Source organism: Diadema antillarum, unplaced genomic scaffold (assembly GCF_040938485.1).
Source record: "Diadema antillarum isolate AM-2024a unplaced genomic scaffold, OU_Dant_1.0 scf00000103, whole genome shotgun sequence".
Taxonomy (NCBI): Eukaryota; Metazoa; Echinodermata; class Echinoidea; order Diadematoida; family Diadematidae; genus Diadema; species Diadema antillarum.
Window position 1 is genome coordinate 5,006,175 of NW_027270992.1, and position 22,092 is coordinate 5,028,266.

Here is a 22,092-nt window from a genome sequence, read left to right on the forward strand (position 1 = left end):
ATTCATGCACACTGTTTCAGGCAAATTATCATAAGGTTTTTAAGATAAAGATCAAGGTGGACAGATCTTTGGGAATGATGATGATCATGATGGTTACAAGATTTCTTTTGTGCATGTGTCCACACACAAGAATTCTTTTTTTTTTTGCATCACATTGAAGAAATCAACATTTTACAGATGAATTTTATCAGGTGTGAGTGAATGGGCTCCAACTGAGTTGAACTTGTATCACATAGCATTCTGTGTAATCCCTTTCAAAGGGCCATTGTTGTCTGTAAACAGTGCTTACTTGTGCAGTACTTCTGTTATGAACACAAGACAAATATGAAATTTCGGAGACTGCCTTGTTTTATGTAGGGCCTAGGCCTACTGTTGTTGCATGTCTGATTTTGTTGAAGCTGCTTTTGTTGACTGCATGATCAGCTTTAAAAATGCGAAATTTTGAGTTTTGATAAGTCTATTTTTTGGAGTCAAAGGCTTCATGAGGTTAAGATTTAATTTGATTTAGTAATGTCAGTGCAAAGTTCTACTGTTCCGTTTGTTTGACTGCATTTCGAAAGCAAACTTTAATGTGGCATAGCAATTTACTTTCAGTCATTTAGTGTGTGTGACAGAAAAAGGAAAAAAAAAACCTCCGCAGACGTATTCAAACTATCTTAAGAATATTTACACAGCATATATGTACATGAATGTGAGAACCTTGTGGGACCATTGCTATTCATCCTTCTCCATTCATACCACATGACTTACCAAATAAGACAGGAATTTCCTCTGACTTTTACAAGAGTCAAGGTTTTAAACCCCTACAAGGAAGAGCCCCCCCCCCCCATCTCCCTCCTTTTCACCCCCCAAAGACAACAAGAGGAATTTTTCCCCTCTCAGAATTTTCATTTTGTGAAGATCAGGTAGCTAGGGAAAAAGGAGAGAGAGAGAGAGCGAGGGAAGAAAGAGTAACCAATGCAAGAGGCATCGCCCGAAAATTGCCACCCAAAGTCCCAAGCAAAACATTTGTTTGACCTCTGCCTCCATTGGGCTTGTTACCCAGAGGTCAGGGGTCGGGGAGTTAAAGATCATATTCATAGCTATGACAGATGATATAAGCCTCTCTGCATTTTTAGGCATTTCTTACCTGTCTCTTTCCCGTTGTTCTTTTTTTTCTGTCCTCTCCCGAGTCCAACCTCTCTTTTCTTTTTCTCCTCATCCATTTTATCACATTTGAAAATGACAGTGATTTCGGAATGTTTTTCCCTGTATCTCTGTCAAGTATGGTGGGACCTCTCCTTTTGCTCATCCTAATCATTGTACAATCTCTTGTGATTATGATTTTTATCATTTTATTTCAAACAATTTTCATTTTTTGGTGGTAACCATTTATGAATTGGTGCCATTTCAGGTATTGTGAGAAATGTTCACCTATTCTTGTTTTATTTGGCTGATAATCTATCTCAGTGTTGTAGCATTTAATGACAGAGCAGCAAAACCTCACAGATTGTTATTAATGAATTTTAAGCATCTTGTAATTTCTTTCCATGAGTTTTGACCAACTATTGATTTTACTTGTTTTTATTTTTGCACTAGATCCATGTCTTGCAATATGTGTAAAAATTTCCACACCACAAAATTTCCACTTTTACTGCATTTTTTTTTTTTTTTTTTTTTGGGGGGGGGGGGGGTGATTATAGGGGATATAAAGGGTTGGTGCTTTGGTTTTTAGCTCACCTGAGCCAAAGGCTCAAGTGAGCTATTGCGATCGCCCTTCGTCCGGCGTCCGTCGTGCGTCGTGCGCCGTGCGTCGTCCGTCGTCCGTCGTCCGTCGTCCGTCGTCCGTCGTGCGTCGTGCGTAAACTTTTTACATTTTCATCTTCTTCTTGAAAACCCCATGACCGATTTTCATCAAACTTGGCAGGTAGCATCCCTAGGGGGTTAGGAACTCAATTTGTTAAAATGGGCACCATGCCCCACCCAGGGGGCCCCCAGGGGGGCCCAAACCCCCCAAAATTAAGGAATCTGTAAAAATCTTCTTCTCTAGAACCAGAAGTGATAGAGCTAAGTTAATACTATGAGTTAGTACATTGATGACTGTAGTTTCAAGTTTGTTCATGGCAGAATCAGGGGTGCCCCCCTTGGGACCCAGGGGAGGGGGGTGGGGAAGGGTTGTAATGGGGCCTATTAAATTGTACATTTTCATCTTCTTCTTGAGAACTCCATGACCCATTTTCACCAAACTTGGCAGGTAGCATCCCTAGGGGGTTAGGAACTCCATTTGTTAAAATGGGCACCATGACCCACCCAGGGGGCCCCCAGGGGGCCCAAACCCCCCAAAATTAAGGAATCCGCAAAAATCTTCTTCTCTAGAACCAGAAGTGATAGAGCTAGGTTAATACTATGAGTTAGCACATTGATGACTGTAGTTTCAAGTTTGTTCATGGCAGAATCAGGGGTGCCCCCCTTGGGACCCAGGGGGGGGGGGGGGGTGAGGAGGGGTCCTAATGGGGCCTAAATTGTACATTTTTATCTTCTTCTTGAGAACCCCATGACCCATTTTCACCAAACTTGGCAGGTAGCATCCCTAGGGGGTTAGGATCTCGATTTGTTAAAATGGGCACCATGCCCCGCCCAGGGGGCCCCCAGGGGGCCCAAACCCCCCAAATGAAGGAATCTTTAAGAATCTTCTCTAGAATCAGAAGTTATAGAGCTGAGATAATACTATGAGTGAGTACATTAATGACTGTAGTTTCAAGTTTGTTCATAGGAGATCCAGGGGTGCCCCTCTTGGGGGTAGGGGGGGGGGGGTGGTTGGAAGGGTCCAAATGGGGGCCTGAATTGTACATTTTCATCTTCTTCCTGAAAACCTCATGATGGATTTTTGTCAAACTTGGCAGGTAGCATCCCTAGGTGGTCAGGATCTCAATTTATCAAACTGGGCACCATGCCCCACCCAGAGGGCCCCAGGGGGCCCCAATTCCCCCAAATTAAGGAATCTTGAAAAAATTGGGCCCTTATTGTACATTTTCATCTTCCACTTGAGAATGCCTCGTCAAATTTTGGTAGAGCTGTGAATAATTTAGATTAGTGACTGCGTAAAAGGTGAACTTGCGATACTCAGGTGAGCGCTAGACCCGCGGGTCTCTTGTTTTTTTATCATTTCTATGCTACTTTTGTTTTAAAGTGGAATATGACTTGTGCTGACCCAGTTTTAGGAGGAGAAGTAGGCAGGGGACCCAGTGAAATGTGTCGAGAGGCCTTAGTGAGGGGGTGAGGGACAGGACTACGAGCCGGTGGTGGTGGTGTCTCAGGCTTGGATGAGGGAGGAGGAGGAGGGTATACTGGGGTCACTCCTTCCCCTGCAGTGGGGCAGGGCGTCTTGGTGCCGTAACTCAATTACTGCCGCTGGAATTCTGCAAGTGCAACCTGGAATTCTGTTCAGTGTCCCTCTCTCCTTATCCGTGCATCTTCTTCTTCTGTATGAATGAAGAGTTTCACCACTTTCGTTGAGCTTATTAATCATCACATTATGAAACACATTATTCATTTATTTCTCAATTGTTCTCTTTATTCGATTAATTTACATCTGCTTATAATTCAATCATTATTATCACTATTGCTATTCATCTGTGGAATTCTACAAATACCAAGGTATTTCGCTGTCAATGCGAATGCACCAAATCTTGTGCTGTGAAACAAATATGCGAAAATATGTTGGTACTCTCTACCATCAATGTTGTGAAAAGTATTTTTCAACTGTATGATGTGTTTCCTACTTGTTTCTCCCAATTTCCTTTTCCATTTTCTGCAGTACGTGGAGCTTCAAAGACTTATGTTACATAACAGAATATCCTAGCTTTGAAGATCTATTAATAGATAGTGTGAGTATTACTTGATGTACCTGAATCAATTTCATCTCATTAATGTCTGTGATACAATGTGAAATGATATGATTGTGTGGTAGCATAGCCAAGACAAAGAAAAAAAGTTATGTAATTTCTCATGAAACAGTCTAAACACTTCTAATGACAAGCTATGTCAGTGATAATTTTGTGAACATAGAATTGTGCTGCACTCATTGATGTAGTTATTGTCACTGCATTTTATGCAAAATCATTGAATTGTTTGGCATAATTCTAACAAAAGAGAGGTAGTAATTGTATAACCAAATTGTTTCATTAATTGCAAATCAATTAACATATTTTACAGACTTATTTTGTGAGGGGGGGAGGGGGGGGGGGGGATTTATATGCAAACAGATCTGTAAGTGAACCACAATTGTAAGAGAATAAAATTTCTTGTCTACACTGTAGAGCCTATATGATTTATGAACTAAGTTCTGAACCGCTGTAATGATTAATTATGCAAGTTCTCTATCAGTATACTGTAAAACCAGAATTTTTTTTTTAGTGCATGACATTTTTGTGAATTTTGCAAAGAGCCAAGATTTACTAAATTAAATTGCACAAGAAAGTTCTTTTCTATGATATTATGCCCTGAATGCCAGTGGCAATTTGCAAAAATTTTATGCTGCAAATATTTCTGGTTTTACAGTAATACTATACCCTAGGCTATGATGCAAAATGAAATGGTAGCAAGAGTATTGAAGTATTTGGGACCTTATGTAGAAGTGCTTGAGACTTGGAAAATATTGATCACCATCAGAGTCAGTAATATTCTCCTCTATTCCTTCATGTTTTGATCTAGTTTTAATAATTCTGACTTGTCTTTTCTTCCTGCAGATTATAGAGAACATTATTCCTTGTACAATAATCACGCCACTGGACTGCTTCTGGGAAGGAGCCAAGCTTTTAGGGCCAGAGAGTCCCATTCACATACCGTGAGTACCATTGAAGTCTTATGTTTAGCATGTGAAAGACCCCCGTGTGAGGTATACAGGTGTTAGCCCTTAGTTGGGAAGCGTTCGTTCTTGGCTTGCAGTTATACGTGAAAACGAAGTGAATTTATTGCATTCCATGATGACATAACCTATGGCAGTTTAATTGCTTCTCATGCTTATGAGCAGCATTTTTTGTCATGTGATTAAAACATTCAAAGACAAATGCTTTGTCCTGAATTAATTCCAAAATAATGAAAAATTTAGATTTTCAATTGCGCATACTACAGGACTGCAAAGAAATTGTTAAGTAAACTTTCATGTGTGCCACTTTGATGTCAATTGAAAGTTTCAGGAGATTTTTTTTTTTTTTTTTTTTTTTTTTTGCAGGATGGGAAGCTTTCTATAAAGGGCTAGTGCTTGTAATGATCCTCGTGTTACTTTTATTCTCTTATCTATACTGTTGCAGCATTGATTGTGTGCATGTATAATATGGAAAGTAGCTGAAAAGTTTTTGGAAGGATTTGGAAGAGATTGCTAAAGTAATTATGGAGTGGCAAACATGAGGAGAGTGAGGGAAACACTGAAAATCAAATCTGTGTTTGTTTAAACTTTTTTTGTTATTGTAAATTATCAGGGTTAGCATTGGGGTCAAAGGTCAAGCAACTCTAGGGATGGTAAGAACAGGGCCAGTAAATATCAAGAGATTGCATCAAGTAAGCTTCTCATAAGATGATGATTTATAGCACTAGAGATGCAGTCAGGTTGTTCCTTTTTTGTTGTGTGTATATAAAGTGTGTGTATGCATGGGTCCTGGTACAATTCCTGTCATACACTACATAGGATCCTATAGATTGGGACTGAGGAGAGATTTCTCCCAGTTTAGTATCCCACTTTATGAGGTAATGTGCACTACATATTTCAGGATCGCGGTTTTCGTTCTCTCACGAATGTCTTTGTGAGCAGATGGCTGCGTGGGTTTGTGTTGGCGACTGTTGCTGTGCTGTGAGGAAGATTTATTGCCAATGTGACTCCATACATCTCTTTTGGCCTTAATTTGTTACATACACTGTACTGCAATATTTCATCTTCAGTGTTCTTTGTTTGTTTGTTTTTTATTGGTTTTTAGATAGCAAAATCTCAGAGATTGTCTGGACAGGTTTTGTTGATCATTTTTAGTTTTGGGAGAAAAATTATCAGTCATGTGGCAAAGGTCTTGTGTCTACTGCTCTGGAATGATATATTCATTACTGTAAGAGTTGAAATTTTTGCCACGTTGCAATTTCACACATTTTACATGAAACCAGTGTGAAAATAAAAGCATGCAAAATCTTTTGTTTGTTAAATGTTACATAATTTCATGTCTTTGATTCAGTGAAAGTGAAAAACATGAAATTTATCATACCCGGAAGAGAGCGAAAAATGACTCGCACAAAAATGTCTGCTTTTACAGTAATGGAATGGTACATATACACCATCGTAGAACCTCAACCACATTATGTCATTGGAAGCAATCACTTTTGATTAATGTACAAAGCTTGTAGTAAACTAGGTAATTCTATTGTTTTTTGTTTTAATTACAAATAGTAGGCCTATGTATATGTATGTGTGTTGAAGAATGAAAGTAGTGTAAACGGATCCTTGGGTGCGTCTGTTTCCCTATTTTCTAATGTGCCTTGGAGACTGCTCCCTTACCAGGTCATCAAATTGGAAAGGCAGAGAAAATGACCACTGGCCTCATGCAGTGAATATGTGTCTGACACTGATGGGGCAGAACAAGTGGTCTCTACTCCATCCTGCTACCCCATCCCCACTTTTCTTTCTGCTCTCTCTTTCTCTCTTCTGCTCAGTACCTCTGACACTTTGTCTCGCCTTCTCAAACTCCATGCTTGTTCCCCTATTTGTAAGACCATGGGTAGGGTCCATGGTCAGACATTTGGCAGAGAGGAAGGATAGAGACCAGACCAAGGTGGTGGTAGACGATGGTGAAATGTTGCTTAACCCCAGGAGGTTGGGGGGGGGGGGGGGGGGGGGGGACATAAAGTCCAACCAATGGTTAAAGGGGCTGCACAGTACTGGTTGAGGTGGGGATTCATGTTTTTTACATCCCTAAGTGAGATAATGAGAAACCTCCTATGAAATATGAAAGAGCATGTAATTTTAAGAAGGATTCAACGTTTATTTGATGAAAATTGGTTTTCAAATGGCTGAGATATTAAAAAAAGTGATAATGATAAAAGACTACAGGCCACAACTTTATTAGGAGCTCTTTGTTTCACATTGTTTTTGGATATCTCGGCCACTTCAAAACCGATTTTCATCAAATAAACTGATTTTCATCAAATAAACTTTTGATACCCCTTAGAATTGCATGCTCTTTGACATCTCATAGAGTGGTTTCTGAATATCTCGCAAAACGTTAAAGCTAAATCCTCACTTCGACCAGAACTGTACACACCCTTTAAGGTGTACAGTGAGAAGAATTGAGTGATGATTGTACATGTGACATACATTTGTGCTTATCATCTACCTCAATGAAGTGCAATTTGTCAATCAATTAGCCTTACATCTGACATGTTGAGTAAAATGTACTCTTTCCTTATGTGGTTGAACAGTGATAATGTGAGATGATATGACAGTATTAGTGATGTGAATGTTGGCAGCCCTGCCCTTGGTATATTCAAACTTTTCCCCCCTTCCCCTTTTGCTGTTTATTTTGAGGTCAAGGGAATTTTATTTGGGTTGACAAATAAGGTGTGCAAGGGGTTCTTTTGAACTCACAGATGGGTTGTTCGCACTGCCCGGCAGTGCAGTTTTTTTTTTTAGGTGATCCGAGTATCCTTCGGATCACCTTCTGTATCTGTACGGATTCTTTCTTCTTCTTTCTTTCTTTATTTCTCCGCAAAAGTTGTGCAGAGGTTAGCTCAGAAAGTCCGCTGCCTATCAATTTCAAAATTATACCATGTATGCATCATGTCCCAAAGACGACAAATCTAATGTATCATTGTGATCAGTGGACCGTGACGTCACTATGACGTCATTATATGAAAACACATTCTCAATCATATCTCATTAATGGAATGAAATTTTTCAATGAAATTTACGTCACATATATTTCAAATTATGCGCATTCTACTCATGTTCTCAAAATTCATATATTCTCTTAAAACGTGCGCGTACGCGCGCGTTGAAATATTTGTATGCTCCAATCGAGCTCAAAATTTTTTTGCACACGTTTCAGACCATTTGGAGCATTTTTTGAAAAATTGAAAAAATCGGACGGACGCGTACGCGCGCGCGCATATACGCACGCACAGCTCATGTGCAATTGAAATTTCCAGTTTTTTCACTTTGATCGGATGTCTGAAATGTTAAGGAATATTTATACCAAGTTTCAAATCAATCCGACTCAATATGACGTCATACGGGCCCGTCAAAGTTGAAATTCCGCGCGCGCGTCAATGGCGATATACAGTGCAACTATGCCAAAAAACTGCCAATTTTAAATCCGATTTTACTCGTCAGGATGGACGGTGACCCCCCATTTTCTGTACATATTTTGAAAGCTGATGAGTTGTACATGTCATTTCATGGGGTGGCAATGCTGACAAAATGATTAAAAGATATCAAATTTCTTAATAAAGTAAAAAAAGTAAATTTTCAAAATGACGTCATCAAATTTCAAGTTCATTCGAGCATATCTCACTAGTCCTTTGTCAATTTTCACCCAGATTTCAGTATGATGTAGCTTATTTAATGTTCTTTCAAACATAAAATTACAATATTTTGATTGGATAACGGTATCACCTCGTAAAAATGGATTAAAAGTAATCTTGTCAAATTTGACCAGTTTACGTGTTATCTCTATGGGAGTGCAGTTTTTCTGGAAATGAAAATTGACATGACTATCTTTATCGAGCACTAGCTCACTTAAGCTTCGGTAAATTTCTCCCAGATTTTAATATGTTGTAGCTGAGACTTTACGCTACCGTAAGTGTGCCCTTTGTTTTTTCATACGATGTCAGAATCACGTCAAAAAATTGGGTTGAAATTCAGGCTTATCTTCGATGTATTGAGATATTTCTTTCTTTCTGCAACTTTCTTTGCAATAACTCAAGAAAAACGGCCTCTATCCTTCTATATTTTGCACATGTTTAGTTCATGTCACGTGAATTATTTCATAAAATAACAACTACTTGATCGGACACCATCTTGGGTATGTAAATTAGGGTCAAAGGTCATAAGTGTTTCACCCTGTATCTTAGTGAATACATGTCCTATCTTTCCCATATTTTGCATACGCAAAGACCATGTTACAAGGATCATTTCACAAAATAACCACTTTTTACTCAGATGCCATCTTGTCTGTACAATTTGAGGTCAAAGGTCATATGTACTTCTTTTTGTATCTTCGTTATGACGTGTTATCTCTATGGGAGGGAATTTTCTTTAATGTGAAAATTGACATGATTGTCTTTATCGAGCACTAGCTCACTTACCCTTCGGTGAATTTCTCCCAGATTTTAATATGTTGTAGCTGAGACTTTGCGCTATCGTTTTATTTCCTTTGTTTTTTCATACGATGTCGGGATGACGATAAAAAATTGGTTGAAATTAAAGCTTATCTTCTATGTATTGAGATATTTCTTTCTTTCTGCAACTTTCTTTGCAATAACTCAAGAAAAACACGCCCTATCACCCCCATATTTTGCACATGTTTAGTTCATGTCTCGTACATTATTTCATAAAATAACAACTACTAGATCGGACAACATCTTGGGTATGTAAATTAGGGTCAAAGGTCATAAATGTTTCATCTTGTATCTTAGTGAATACCTGTCCTATCTTTCCCATATTTTTCACACGTATCGACGATGTCGCGAGAATCATTTCACAAAATAACCACTATTTCATCAGATGCAATCTTGGGAGTGCAAAGGTGGGTCAAAGGTCATATGTATTCATTGCTGTATCTTCGTTATTCAGTGTATACAGAATTTGGTACCAAAGATGGCAGATATGACTCCCTTTTCTAAATGAGAATGCAAACATCACACGGACAATGTCTCTAAACAGAGATGAAACTTGTATGGTCATGCCTATTGCGATCAGGACTCGAATCATTGATAAAAAAAATCGGATCACCTTAATTTGTCAGTGATGACAAATTACAATCTCTAGTTGTTTTTGTTTTTAAAGACTAGTATTTCCCCAAGAAGTGGCTTTGATTGTAACTCTCCTTCTCTGCCACATTGATGCGCCTCGGGAATTGAACCATTGGTGGTGAATTCTTTGTCAATCCCCCAACCACTAGGCCAGTTCACCTTCTGTGCTCCAGAAAACTTTCCATTTGTGGTATGCTATTGAAAGGAACATTAATGAATTGATGTATGTGTGACCCTTGGTCTATGGTGTACATTTCAGTGTTTATTCGTTTGTTTTTTATAGGTGGAAAAATGCTGAAAGCAATTAATGGGCAACGTACTCCCAAGTATACATGTGGATTCTGTAAATACAGCATAATGGTTTAGAATGGTAGAACACATCAATGAATTTTAAGGAAAATTGGGCAATCTGTCCAAGAGTTACAATCTGTAATGTTTTGACCCTACCATCGCTACTCGAGAAGGCTGTAGTAATTATGTAATGTCATAGAACTGGAACAATATTGAAAGAAACCGGAAATTGAGTGAAAAATCTACACATTTTCAGTTTTTAGCAAAATAAAGAGCACTTGACTTATACTACTTCGGTTGGCAGGGGGAAAATATGTAGTGCTTACTGGTAATTTCCTTATGTCTGCGAGTAGTCAAGGATATATGTACTTTACCAAAAAAAGATGTTATTAGGCATTCTGAAATTTGTTTTAATAAAAAATGGGTTATAGATGAAAAATAACAATAGTAATGGAAGACTCCAAAGTCTCAACAATCAAATATTTATGTGATAGCCTTTAACTGTTATGCAGACCAAACTTGAATGCCTTATCCCACATGTTGATATCCATGTTGGTGAATATTACAAGATGATCTTGATGTTGCATCTTCTGATTCAGCCTCTCCAAAAATTTAATGTTAAATCACAAATCTACATTAGGAGATTTTTCCGAAAGATGCAGGTGTTTTGGATACCAAATTCATACTGTGGCCGTAATGTGGAATTTAATGGAAATTTTGATGGAATCGACCTAGTTTGATGTGCCCTATTATTTCCTACAATATGCCATAAACTGGTGGTAAGGGTCCAGCTACAAAATATAGCTCTCTCCTGGGGCATGCCGTACTGTGCTGGAAAGTTGAGCCATAGTCACTGTCAGAGGGAGAAGAAAAAAAAAATACTGATTGGATTCCAGGAAAATTGTGTCTGGGTGCAGGTAGAGTAGTTTCGTCAGTCGGGTTGCCACACACAAAGTCAAATCAACCCCAAGGTCAAGGTTAGACATGGGCAGAAAGAAAGCCAGTCTGTGTGTGGTTCTCTGGGTCACTTAAATGCCATGGCCATGGGATTAGGCACCATTGTTCATCACACAAGTTTAATACTGAAAGAGGAAGTTGGCAAGGGTGGGGGAGGGGGTGGGAATGGGCCAGGAAAATTGATATTGGATAGTGTCAACTTTCCCTAGATGCAGTTTGTTGTTTTATTCGCAATTTGTATGCACATCTTCTGTTAAAGTGGCAATGTTTACAGGATTCATTTCTCAAGCTGGGGCGATTTCTGTGAACTTTACTTATTGACAGTCTTGCAGATTATATCAAGAGGTTTTGGATTTTGAGGAGTGGCACTTTGCATCAAGAAAGATATTGATGTCATTTTTAGAGTAATGATCAAGATGTGCTTTCTTTTCCTCTTCCATGAAGGAGTCTTTGCAACAAAATTTGAGTGATCAGTGAACGTCCAGCGAATGTCCCTGTTGTACTTCGGTAGTTGTCTTGCTCTGGATGCAAGTTGTGCCTTGCATACTTCTTTCAGTCTTGATTGGCGGGTTCGAAATGAAGATGACCATTGTCATCGTGGCTAAATGGATGCGACCTCGATCTGAACTGGACATTGCCAAATTGAAAGGGGGGCCCATCTCTTTGTGATTGACATCCCCGGTACATATATGATCCGGAGAATCAATATTATCTTTTTGGACTTGTTTGACGAGGGTGCAGAGAAAAAAGGCAGAGGTGGGTCCGAGCTTTGGGACGCATCTGTTTTCTCCATTTTTAGGAGCAGTAACAAGTGTGGAGATGCCATCGTCAATTTGCTCGGCGACTTTTTATTTCGAGCAGGAATTCTCCAGCCAGCTGTTAGATGCTCCAGAGTTTGTAACCCCCATTTTTTTTTCTTCTGTTTTTTTTTCCGTGATGCTGGTTGTTTTGTTGTGGCAGGAGTGGAGTGTAGCACACCCCCCCCCCCCCCCTTATTTTTTTTCACGAAGTGTTTCTCTACCCGGTCAGTCACCCTACATTTCTCACCCTACTTACCAAGACGTGCCCAATGTGTAAACCCCTCTTCCATCCCATGACTTCAAGGGCCTGAGCACTGAAGGAGGATCTTCAAACAAATAGCATATCCCCCACCTTGCAGGAGTAACACAAGTCAACTCACTTCCAAAACAGTGCCTTTGGCAAGCGTTTGCATATATGCATATAACTACTGTGTAGGCCTATATGCATTGAAGACACACTGTTGTTGTCTTACATGTAAGTTATTGAAAGGTGGTCATTTTGTTTTGCATTGTATGTTTTCTCTCTAAGCGAAGTATCGCGATTGATGAAATAGGTTTTGTGGTGCTGTCACATGAAGATACTTTGTGATTCTCAAATACAGCAGTTCACTTTCATGTCCCACAGAAAGAAAGCAGGAAAGATTATGTGCATTTTTTGTCTAGTCATAACAAAGCCAAAACAGTGGAATTAGTGATAAAACAAAAATCTTATTGACAATTTGCAGATCTGGCTTTGTTTTTGTAACCGTTGCAGAGTCTTAGCTTTTGGGAGACAGTGCTCCATTTGGTTGCCGGTTGGAGTTGGAAGGGAGTATTACCCTCCTCCACTAGTTCTCCGTACTAGGGCCAGCATCCATCCAGTGAGGGCAATCTCCCCCTGTCTTTTCTCCATGGTGACCACCGGAGTAGTATGCAAATTGGAGCCACGAGTCAATGACCTGGCTGCTAACTAGGAGACATGAGAACTAGAAGGAGGAAAGAGGAGGAGGAGGAGAAAAGTTCTCAAACTGGAATCCTCCCTGGTGTTAAGACGTGGTGATTTCTTCCTAGGGTCATAGCTGGTCACTCCGTTCCCTTCCTGTGTAAAATATTGTTTTGTTTTGATTTGTTTTGTTTTTGTTTTGTTAAGTGTGTGTGTGTGTGTGTGTGTGTGCTGCAGTGGAGTGCTTCAACTCCAGTTTGCTCTCACGGGTTTGAGTAAAAACATTTGGGCCATTTTTGATTGGTAGCCATCAACCCTGCAATAGGACTAACAATTTTTCAGGAGGCGATCATACGGGAGTGAAAATTCATGGTCATTCCAAACTCATGGGAGAGTTTTCAGGAGGAGAGCCAGGGCGTTTGTTTTCATTTCACACTTTACGCTGCAATTTGATTGTTGATAAATTTGATGAAAACAAGAGGAATTTCTGTATCTTCTATTCTGAGTTCCATAAACTGTGGGGGTAGTCTTGTATGAAGTGTTTGAGAGCGTCTTGTATGTTCATATCTTTAAATGTTGTGGCATCTGCCCCCAGATACACGGATTTGTGGTGATACAGAATAATTATTATGTAGGCCTAATTACATCTTCATTCGATTCATGATTTATCCACATGGAGACAAATTGGTACTTGCTATAAATTATGTGCAAGTATGAGGTTGGGTTAAACATTCACCGTACTTTTGTTTCTACAATGTTCAATTGTTCTTCCATGTAAATTTAGAGAACAAATTTCTTCAAATGCTACTTTTGCTTACCAGAGAAGTCTTCTTTTTTTTTTCTTACCTGCAGAAATTATAATAAAACTCTAAGATGGACATCTCTAGATCCTCTTGGATTGATAAAACTCTTTGAGGGCTATGAAGATTATTTTTCTCCAGAGGCCTTTGAGGATATCATTAATAGAGTAAGTATCATTTACATGCCTTGTTTCTATTTTGATAAGTAAGTGGTCTGTACAACAGGGTAGCTCTTACATCTCTTCAGTTGAAATTTAGCACTTGTTTTTCCCCTTTATTCAATTTATATTTATCTCTTTGTTAAGTTTAGGATATCTTTTTGTAATTTGAAAATTTTTGTAAACATAATTTGAACATTCACTGATAGAATTTTGTAGAAACGAAAAAATTGCTTTACAATGATAGTTCATGTATGTTAAACCGTTAACGCAATGGTACATTGTACGATGTCATTCTGTATCATCCCTAAGTTATGGTGTAATAAGGAAACTCCCAGACTGATAACCATCAGCAATGCTGAGTGATAGTTATTTTAGAGATGTCTACAATGGTACAAATGTCTTTAAGTTTGTTTGAATCATTTGCTGTTGACGGGTTCTAACTGTGCTGAATTTTATTGCATCCATTAACACATTTCATCTTGTTTGTGTCTCTTGCACCCCACTTTTCGCCCATCCCCCCTCTGCCCTGTTCTCGCCCCAACCCCCCTCCTGCCCCTCCCCCCTTCCAGACGGGTATTGGGCATGCATATCAGGTGAAACCTTGTCTCAACCCTCAGGACCAGGAATGCCCTGATATGGCACCCAACAAACAGTCCGGTGAGGTAAGTAACCATGGCAACTGCCTCTCTCTTCATTCATGTGAATGGTGTTTGATGATTGAAGGATGTAATATCCATATATACAGTGCAGATGTTGATTATATTTTTCCTCCATGAAGTCTTTTGTGTTCTGCATGTCAGGTTCTATGCAAATATTATACCACTTTTTTATTCTTGTGGAAGGTGCAAGTGCTTACTTGCCTCTGTGTTCAGATGGTTCAGATGAGTACATTGTTTGTTTTAGAAAAATAGGAGCATTTGAGTTTGGCAATAATGGATACTCTGTGCTAGTTCATTGTCAGCTTTCAAAGCAAGTAATTTCCACCTGTCATCAATGACGGCGAAGCTGTCTGTTTTTCTGCTCATCCCTTCATCTTTGCTATATTGGTAGTTATTTACTCACAAATTTGAGCTCTGCTGTTTCTATGACTTTGATTGAAGGGGGAGCATGATAAAGACCAAGAAGTGAAAGAAATCTGACTTTGGTCCTTTTTTTCAGAGTATTCAAGTTTTCATTGTTTTATCCCCTCCCCCCCCCCCCCCCCAATATTCTCTGGATAACCCCTAACCTCCTCCACCCCCAAGATTCCGGACATTGCTAGCCAGCTGACCGGGGGTTGCGCTGGCTTTGCCAGCCGCTATATGCAGTGGCCGGAGGAGCTCATCATTGGTGGGGTGACCAAGAATGAGAGTGGCATCATCAACAGGTGAGATTTTGACAGCTCCTGTCTCTTTTCCCTCAGCTTAAAGGATGAGTTCACCCAAATATAAAAGTCACTTATTGAGAAAAATTAGCGTAATATTAGAAGAACACATCAGTGAGAGTTTGAGAAAAATTAGCAGTAATATTAGAAGAACACGTCAGTGAGAGTTTGAGAAAAATTGGACGGTCTGTTCAAAAGTTATAAATTTTTAAAGCTTCCATGCTGCAATCGCTGGATGAGAAGATTGAAACAGGTTGCAACATCACTGCAGAACAACAGTATTTAAAACAAAAATATAAAGAGAATTCACTGTTCTTCCATATTTTCTAGCAAAATGAAAGAGCACTTGACTTTAACTGTTTCAGAAACCAGGGGGAACATACTTTGCACAAAATATGAACATTCTTATTGATTGTCTGATTTTTCTTAAACTTTCAGGGGTGTGTTCTACTGATACTGCTGCTTTCACTCAATGCACACATATATTTGGGTGAACTTGCCCTTTAATTAAAAACAAAAAACAAATCTGAATGACATACATCACTTCTCAATAAGGCAATGTTGTGTACATGAATTATTACTGAACTGAAGAATGGTGTTCAAAACAAGTTCTCTTGTATAAGTGCAATAGATGTAATCAAGTATCAGGCCCTCAAGCCCTGAAGAAATATGGGAAGTTCCCCATTAATTTGTTTCCATGTAGTGTTAGGCAAATATTTCCAAGACACATGTCATTTAGTCAAGTGTGATTTGTCACTGGCAGTTTTGTGGGATATCTTTCGGCGAAATCAGTCGCAAGATGTCCTCCATTCATCTCCAGGCACTGGTGACGGAACCCTCACGATAATTAGATTATCGGTGGCTGTGCTACTTGATCGGGGACGCATTGCCCATAACATGTATAGATCTTGAAAGACTGTTCCCATACTTATGTATACATCATCCACCTGTCTAAATGCCTATATTTCTACTTGTGAATGATTGCACCTTACATTCACAAATCTAAGCCAGAGGACATGTGTAGACACCAGTGGGTGTTGAACAGTGTCTTGATGTATAGGGTTTGAGATGGTAGGGTGTATGTGTGGTCATTTGCCTGTCATTGTGGCATTTGTGTTTGTGTTTGTGTATGTGTGCATTTGTGTTGTGTGTTTGTGTTTGTGTGTATGTCAAGAATAGAGAAAGATATGGCATGGTCAGTCTTGATGATGATCTTTCAGTGAAACAGGTGATTTGGATTATTATTGTCCAATGAATGAACGAATGAATGAATGATCCAGGAAATTGAGGTGTCCAGTTTGTAGGAAACTTGCCAAACTGTGGGATGGGCATAATTTGGCTGACTTCTATATAGCATTCATTGCCTTTCACATACACTTCCTTCAACATATCTTGAGATATCGTTCAAGAAAAATCATGTAAGAAAAAAAAATACTTTGGAAAATATCCCAACATCAAAAGAGTCTTGGTAAAAATGGTCATGTAAGGTTTATCCTCGAGGTATTGCAGGGTGCTACATAAGCACTTGCCCGATTGCCCGGGGCAAGTAAAAATCAAAGCCAGGCAAGTGTTTCGAAACAATGAGAGAAAATGCTTGCCCGAATTGGGCAAGCAAAAAGTTTTGAAGCCATCTTTACTTCCCAACACTTACATGAAAAAGTCCCACCAATCCAACACCAAAACTCTATCGAACCAAGTTTGTTACTCCCCACATGTGCTGTTTATTCAAATGATCGAGTTTTATCAAGCCGTTGGCTTTTCAAGTGATTTTTTATCATTTTCTTATATCTTTGGACTTACTTTCCGAGCAAGTAAAATTCACTTTCGGGCAAGTGTTCTGCAACAGTTTGAAAATTTGCTTGCCCGACTGGGCAAGTAGTAACAAAAAGTTATGTAGCACCCTGGGTCTTGTTTAGGACATGAATTCAATTCCTTTGGTATCATTGAGGAAATGATATTGTGAGATCAGACGGAAAGTATTACCTCCTCGTATGCACATACATTGTATGCACATACATTGTACGTCAAGATTACGTTAGAAGTTGGGGAACAAGAAGAGTTAGGTATTTAGGAATGACAAGCATTGATTGATTGACAGGTGTCTGTCAGAGGGAAGATTCTATTAACCCTCTCCCCCCCCCCCTAAAAAAACCCCCAAAACCTGCAGTGCTGAAGCCCTCCAGACGGTCATTCAGCTCAGGGGAGAGAAGGACATGTACGAGGCGTGGAAGAACCACATCAAGGTGGACGAAATCAGGTGGACGGAGGACAAAGCGCGGTCCATCCTGGAGGAGTGGCAGAGGAAATTCACAAACGTAAGTATTCCAGCAATGTCCAGAGCTGGACACTGGGTGTGAGTTCCTCTCAACCCATTGTGGATGAGCTGATTTCGTGTGAACAAGCGTTTCCCATAGACACCTGCCCGAGTGTATTTGGGAGTAGTGTTCAACGGGTTAACATCTTGTGTGTTTCTTTATCATTAAAGGAGGTTTGATTTCTTTGTGTTTATCTAATATATGTATGCAAACCAATGTGTTTTCAAAAGATGTATCCTCAAGCTGCCTATTTCTTCTCTTGTGTAACAAGTTTTTGTGTATGATCAAACTAAAAAGTTACCCTGATCTTTTCCAGTTTTGCTACATTTTGTTTGTCAGGTGATACAGTAATATATCATATGACAAGTCAGTGTTTCATCAGTCTTAAATTTTTTTTTAACTTGTCTGAACTCTTATGCTGACAATGATTACCTCTTTTGATCATTACAGATTTTAGTTATTACAGATTTTGATTATTACAGATTTTAATATTTCACTCTACGATTGTTTCCCCGAACATTTTTTGTCAGGTCGTGCGCAACTCCACGATGACCAACTCAACTCAAGACGTGAATGCACTCTCCTCCGCCTCCCTCAATGACCTCCTCAAAGACTTCTCCCAGACGAGTGTCGTCAGGGTTGCCATGGGTTACGCAATCATGGTACGTTTTTTTTTTTAAAGACTCCCATATGCTAGATGTCTTTTCTTCCTCATTTCCTCCTCATTTCCTCAGTATCTCATATCTTTTGTGAAAACTGTGTTTGTGTGTCTTGGAAAACTCTTCAAGCTGTATACCTTCATGTACTCCACCAAGTTAGGAAATAAGATAATTTCCCATCTTCTTTCTTGAATCTTATAGTTGACATTGCTCTCTTGCAAAATACTTTGGTCATCACACATTGTACATTTGTTGATGTAAGTGCAGTGATGTGATCTGCTCAAGTACATGTAGGTGGATGCAAATACCCCATTAATGTCTGTGGACACAATTCCTTTATACAGTATCTTAGTCAAGTACGGCAGTCCAGCCATTTTTCCAGTCATATATCCCCTTGAGTCATATGAAGTCATGTAGACTGCCTTCTCCATGGAAAACAGCCAGATTGTGTTGGGTAGTATAAAAAGCCCTGAACTCTATTTTACAAGCTTGTTCCAAGTCTATTTCTAGAGTAGACTCTAGTGAAAACAAACCCCATGGTTTTGCCAAGATCACTTAGTTGTATTGAAGTTTTGTGGATGAACATTTTTGCATCCTCTTTGTCACGCAGGTGATGTACGCCACGTTGACGATGATGAAGCTGTACGATGGGGTCCTCTCCCAGGGTGGGCTGGGTCTCTTTGGGGTGCTGCTGGTGGCAGGCTCCGTCTCTGCAGGGCTTGGCTTCTGCGCTCTTATTGGCATTGTATTCAACGCATCTACAACTCAGGTAGACTGGATAAAGTCTTCTTTTCCTTTGCATACTTACGTGTTTGTTAAATGTGCTTTGTTTGCCTCGATTTTGTTGTTGTATCCTATTCTGCTCAATTTTGAACACCCTTGTTTGCTAATGCCTTACCTGCATTGTTGCTGTTTTGAATTACTCTGTTGGAAAAAAAAAGTGGGGAAACAGGATTACATCATGAAAGACATAGTAGTGGGACTGAGGACAAGTATTAGTCTTCGTTTTTTTTTTTGGGGGGGGGGTTTGCTGAAATTTATCATTTATCTGTCAGCATCTTCTGTATGGCAGACAAAATGTGCTCCTTTTACCGATATTATAACATATTACTAGCTCCACTTGTCGTTTTGTATTTTAAACCATGTGGCACTACTTTCATATGTATTTGTAACTGGCATGGGTCAAATGTTTAATAGATTACTGATAGTGTTGTTTCTTTGTATCCTGTCACCCCATTGTTGTATTTCGGCAACATGACATTGAAAGCTAGTACATCCATTTACATGCTCTCCTACTTTTAGTGGCAAATTCGACTTCTGATGTTTACATTTGACTGAGGCATTCTTCAAATAACTCCTAATTTGAAGACAGTACTATGATAGGAAGTAGCCAATAGCCTCATCTGAATTGAGGGGTGTGTTTGTAAGACAAGTTTGATGTGAACTTGTGAGCAATGAGACTCCTTTTGTGTGTGTGTGTGTGTGTGTGTGTGTGTGTGAAACCTGCATGTTGCAGCCAGCACAGATACATGCAAGGGCGACTACCTTTTCACATTACCAAGACTATTTTTTGTGGAGAGGATGAGTTGATTGAAATATTCCCATCACCTCCCCCCAACCATTGGGTGTCGCCCGGGAGCCAGGGAGGGGGAGGGTCAGGTTGGAGTGGTGATGGTGATGATGGTGTTGGTAGTAGTGGTGGTGGTGTGTTGTTGGACTGGCAAAATGAGCCCCCCTTTTGACGAAGGCGACATGTGCAAAAACACGTTCCCGGCCAGGGAGGGGGAGCGCTGGGTTAGGGTGATGATAATGATGGTGGTGGTAGTAGTAGTGGTGGTGATGGTAGTGTGTTGTTGGGACCGGCAAAACAGCCCCCCTTTGACGGAGGCGACATGTGTAAAAACATCTCCGTGATGCCTGACGGTTGGAGGCAAGAAAGGCCTAATGGGGGTCTCCTCTGTTTGTCTTCCTCCCTTGTCGGATCACATCCTCTCTTTTTTTTTTTCCGGGTTGGAAGAGGGAGGATGGAGGGAACGAAAAGAAAACACTGAAAGTGAACGAATGATGGGGAAAAGGAGAGTGGAGAGGTGACTTGATTTTTGAGTGGGAAAAATATTCTGAGGGAAAATTAGTGGGCAGAGCTAAAGTGCAGATTCAGAGGAAGGATGAGAGTGCCTTATGAAAAATGTTTTGTTTCATGCAAAGAATGATTGAACAAGAAGGAAGAATAAAGTATAAGATGATTTGTGTGTTCATTCATAAATGTCCCCACATGTTGGAAAGAATGTGGATGAAAAGAGAGTAAAAGAAAGTGATGTCACACACATATGTGTGCATACTCTCACTGAAGATGTGGCAGTTTGTTGAAAAACAAAAGATAAAGAGTAAAATAAAGAGATATTCAAAAAATAAGCTGGGAAAGACTGTGATTGCAGTATGTTTAAAAGTCAAATTGAAAAAAGAAATTGAGATTGGGAAAATTTTTTTGGAAAAACGCTGACTTGGAGAAGCAGAAATTGGGGTGTGAGATTGCAAACTATAACTGAATCGAAAGTGGTTTGAAGGAAGTGGATGCACAAAAGACGGGAGAATATTTGACAAGATAAACAGTTAGATAGAAGGAAAGAATAAGGGATGAATGGCTATGCTAGGAACTTCTAGTTCAAGGAGATAGCTCACCATACCCAACTGATTATAGTCAACGTGTGATAAGCGTAGAATATGGAAGAATAGCAGAAGGGGGCAGAAAGAGAGAGAGAGAAAGATAGAGAGAGAGTGAGAGAGAGGAGACACCGTGTGTAAGGAGGAAGAGAAAGGTTCAATGCATATGGGCTAATACAGGCAGGCATCACTCATCGAAACTAATGAGAAAGGTCAAGGGTCAGAGCGTCACATGGTTGGTGCAGGGGGCCCCAGAGGGACTCCAGCTATGCATGTGGTCCTGACCTAGTCTCGGTGCCAAGGCACTTTGATTTTGCGTGCTCTGAACTTTGGGACAGCGGGTTCCGGTGGTACTTTCACGTCTGTGATCCCACCAAACATGCATTGATGCAAGTGCATCTAAATCTACTGTCGATAAAATATTCGGTTAGCAGATTATACACTGTACCTTTATGAAGTAGATGATTTTATCGTAGCAATCCCATATTTGGAGCAACGAAACTATTTCTTTGCAGTACATTTATAAAGGTCAGTCTGTAATTGCAGACTACTGATGCTGGAGTAAATCAAAGCATTGTTATAAAGCATTAAAAAAAAAGAAAAAAAAGAAGCCTGCACGGAACTCAGATGTACTGGACGATGAGCTCACCGATCAACATAGTTTTCTTCAATAGCAGAAATTGGCAGTATGCTTGAACACTTCCTTTTAAGATGGTCCTAACAGTTATGATTGATATGAGTGATTTTGAAGATACCCTCCTCCCCCCCCCCCAAAAAAAAAAAAAAGAAAAGAAAAGAAAGAGACAGCTGATAGCTTCTGTTCCTCATGTTCCTACTTGCACTCACTTCAGCACAGGAAGACCAAAGAGGTGATACCTTCTTGCAAAGAGTTAAGCAAGTGGAACTATATTGTGCCTTCAGTGGTGTACAAATTTGCCGGGTAGGGTTAGACACTGTACTATGCAGTGCTTGATATGTACCACAGAAACATCTCCCCTTTTTCTCTGTGACTTCCATTCTTCACCAGAAGCACAAAAAAAAAGAAAAAAAGAACAAGAAGAGGCACAAAAGATAGCAACGGCAAGTGTAGTGGGCAAATCTGTTTCCTTCTGTGTGTTACTTGACACACTTTATTGACCCCGATGTCCTAGTCGTTGATTAACCTCCAAGCTCCAG

General features: G+C 39.7%; 1 protein-coding gene across 1 annotated transcript in view; it reads left to right on the forward strand.

Annotated features, from left to right (window-relative positions):
- LOC139719036 (protein patched homolog 1-like) overlaps positions 1-22,092 on the forward strand; it is a 79,948-nt gene that overhangs the window by 27,155 nt on the left and 30,701 nt on the right. Inside the window, exons 5-12 of the mRNA XM_071630480.1 lie at positions 3,797-3,866; positions 4,728-4,825; positions 13,810-13,924; positions 14,488-14,580; positions 15,163-15,284; positions 17,449-17,596; positions 18,127-18,258; positions 18,866-19,024. Coding sequence (XP_071486581.1) covers positions 3,797-3,866; positions 4,728-4,825; positions 13,810-13,924; positions 14,488-14,580; positions 15,163-15,284; positions 17,449-17,596; positions 18,127-18,258; positions 18,866-19,024 — 937 coding nt within the window. The remainder of the gene's footprint in view (positions 1-3,796; positions 3,867-4,727; positions 4,826-13,809; positions 13,925-14,487; positions 14,581-15,162; positions 15,285-17,448; positions 17,597-18,126; positions 18,259-18,865; positions 19,025-22,092) is intronic.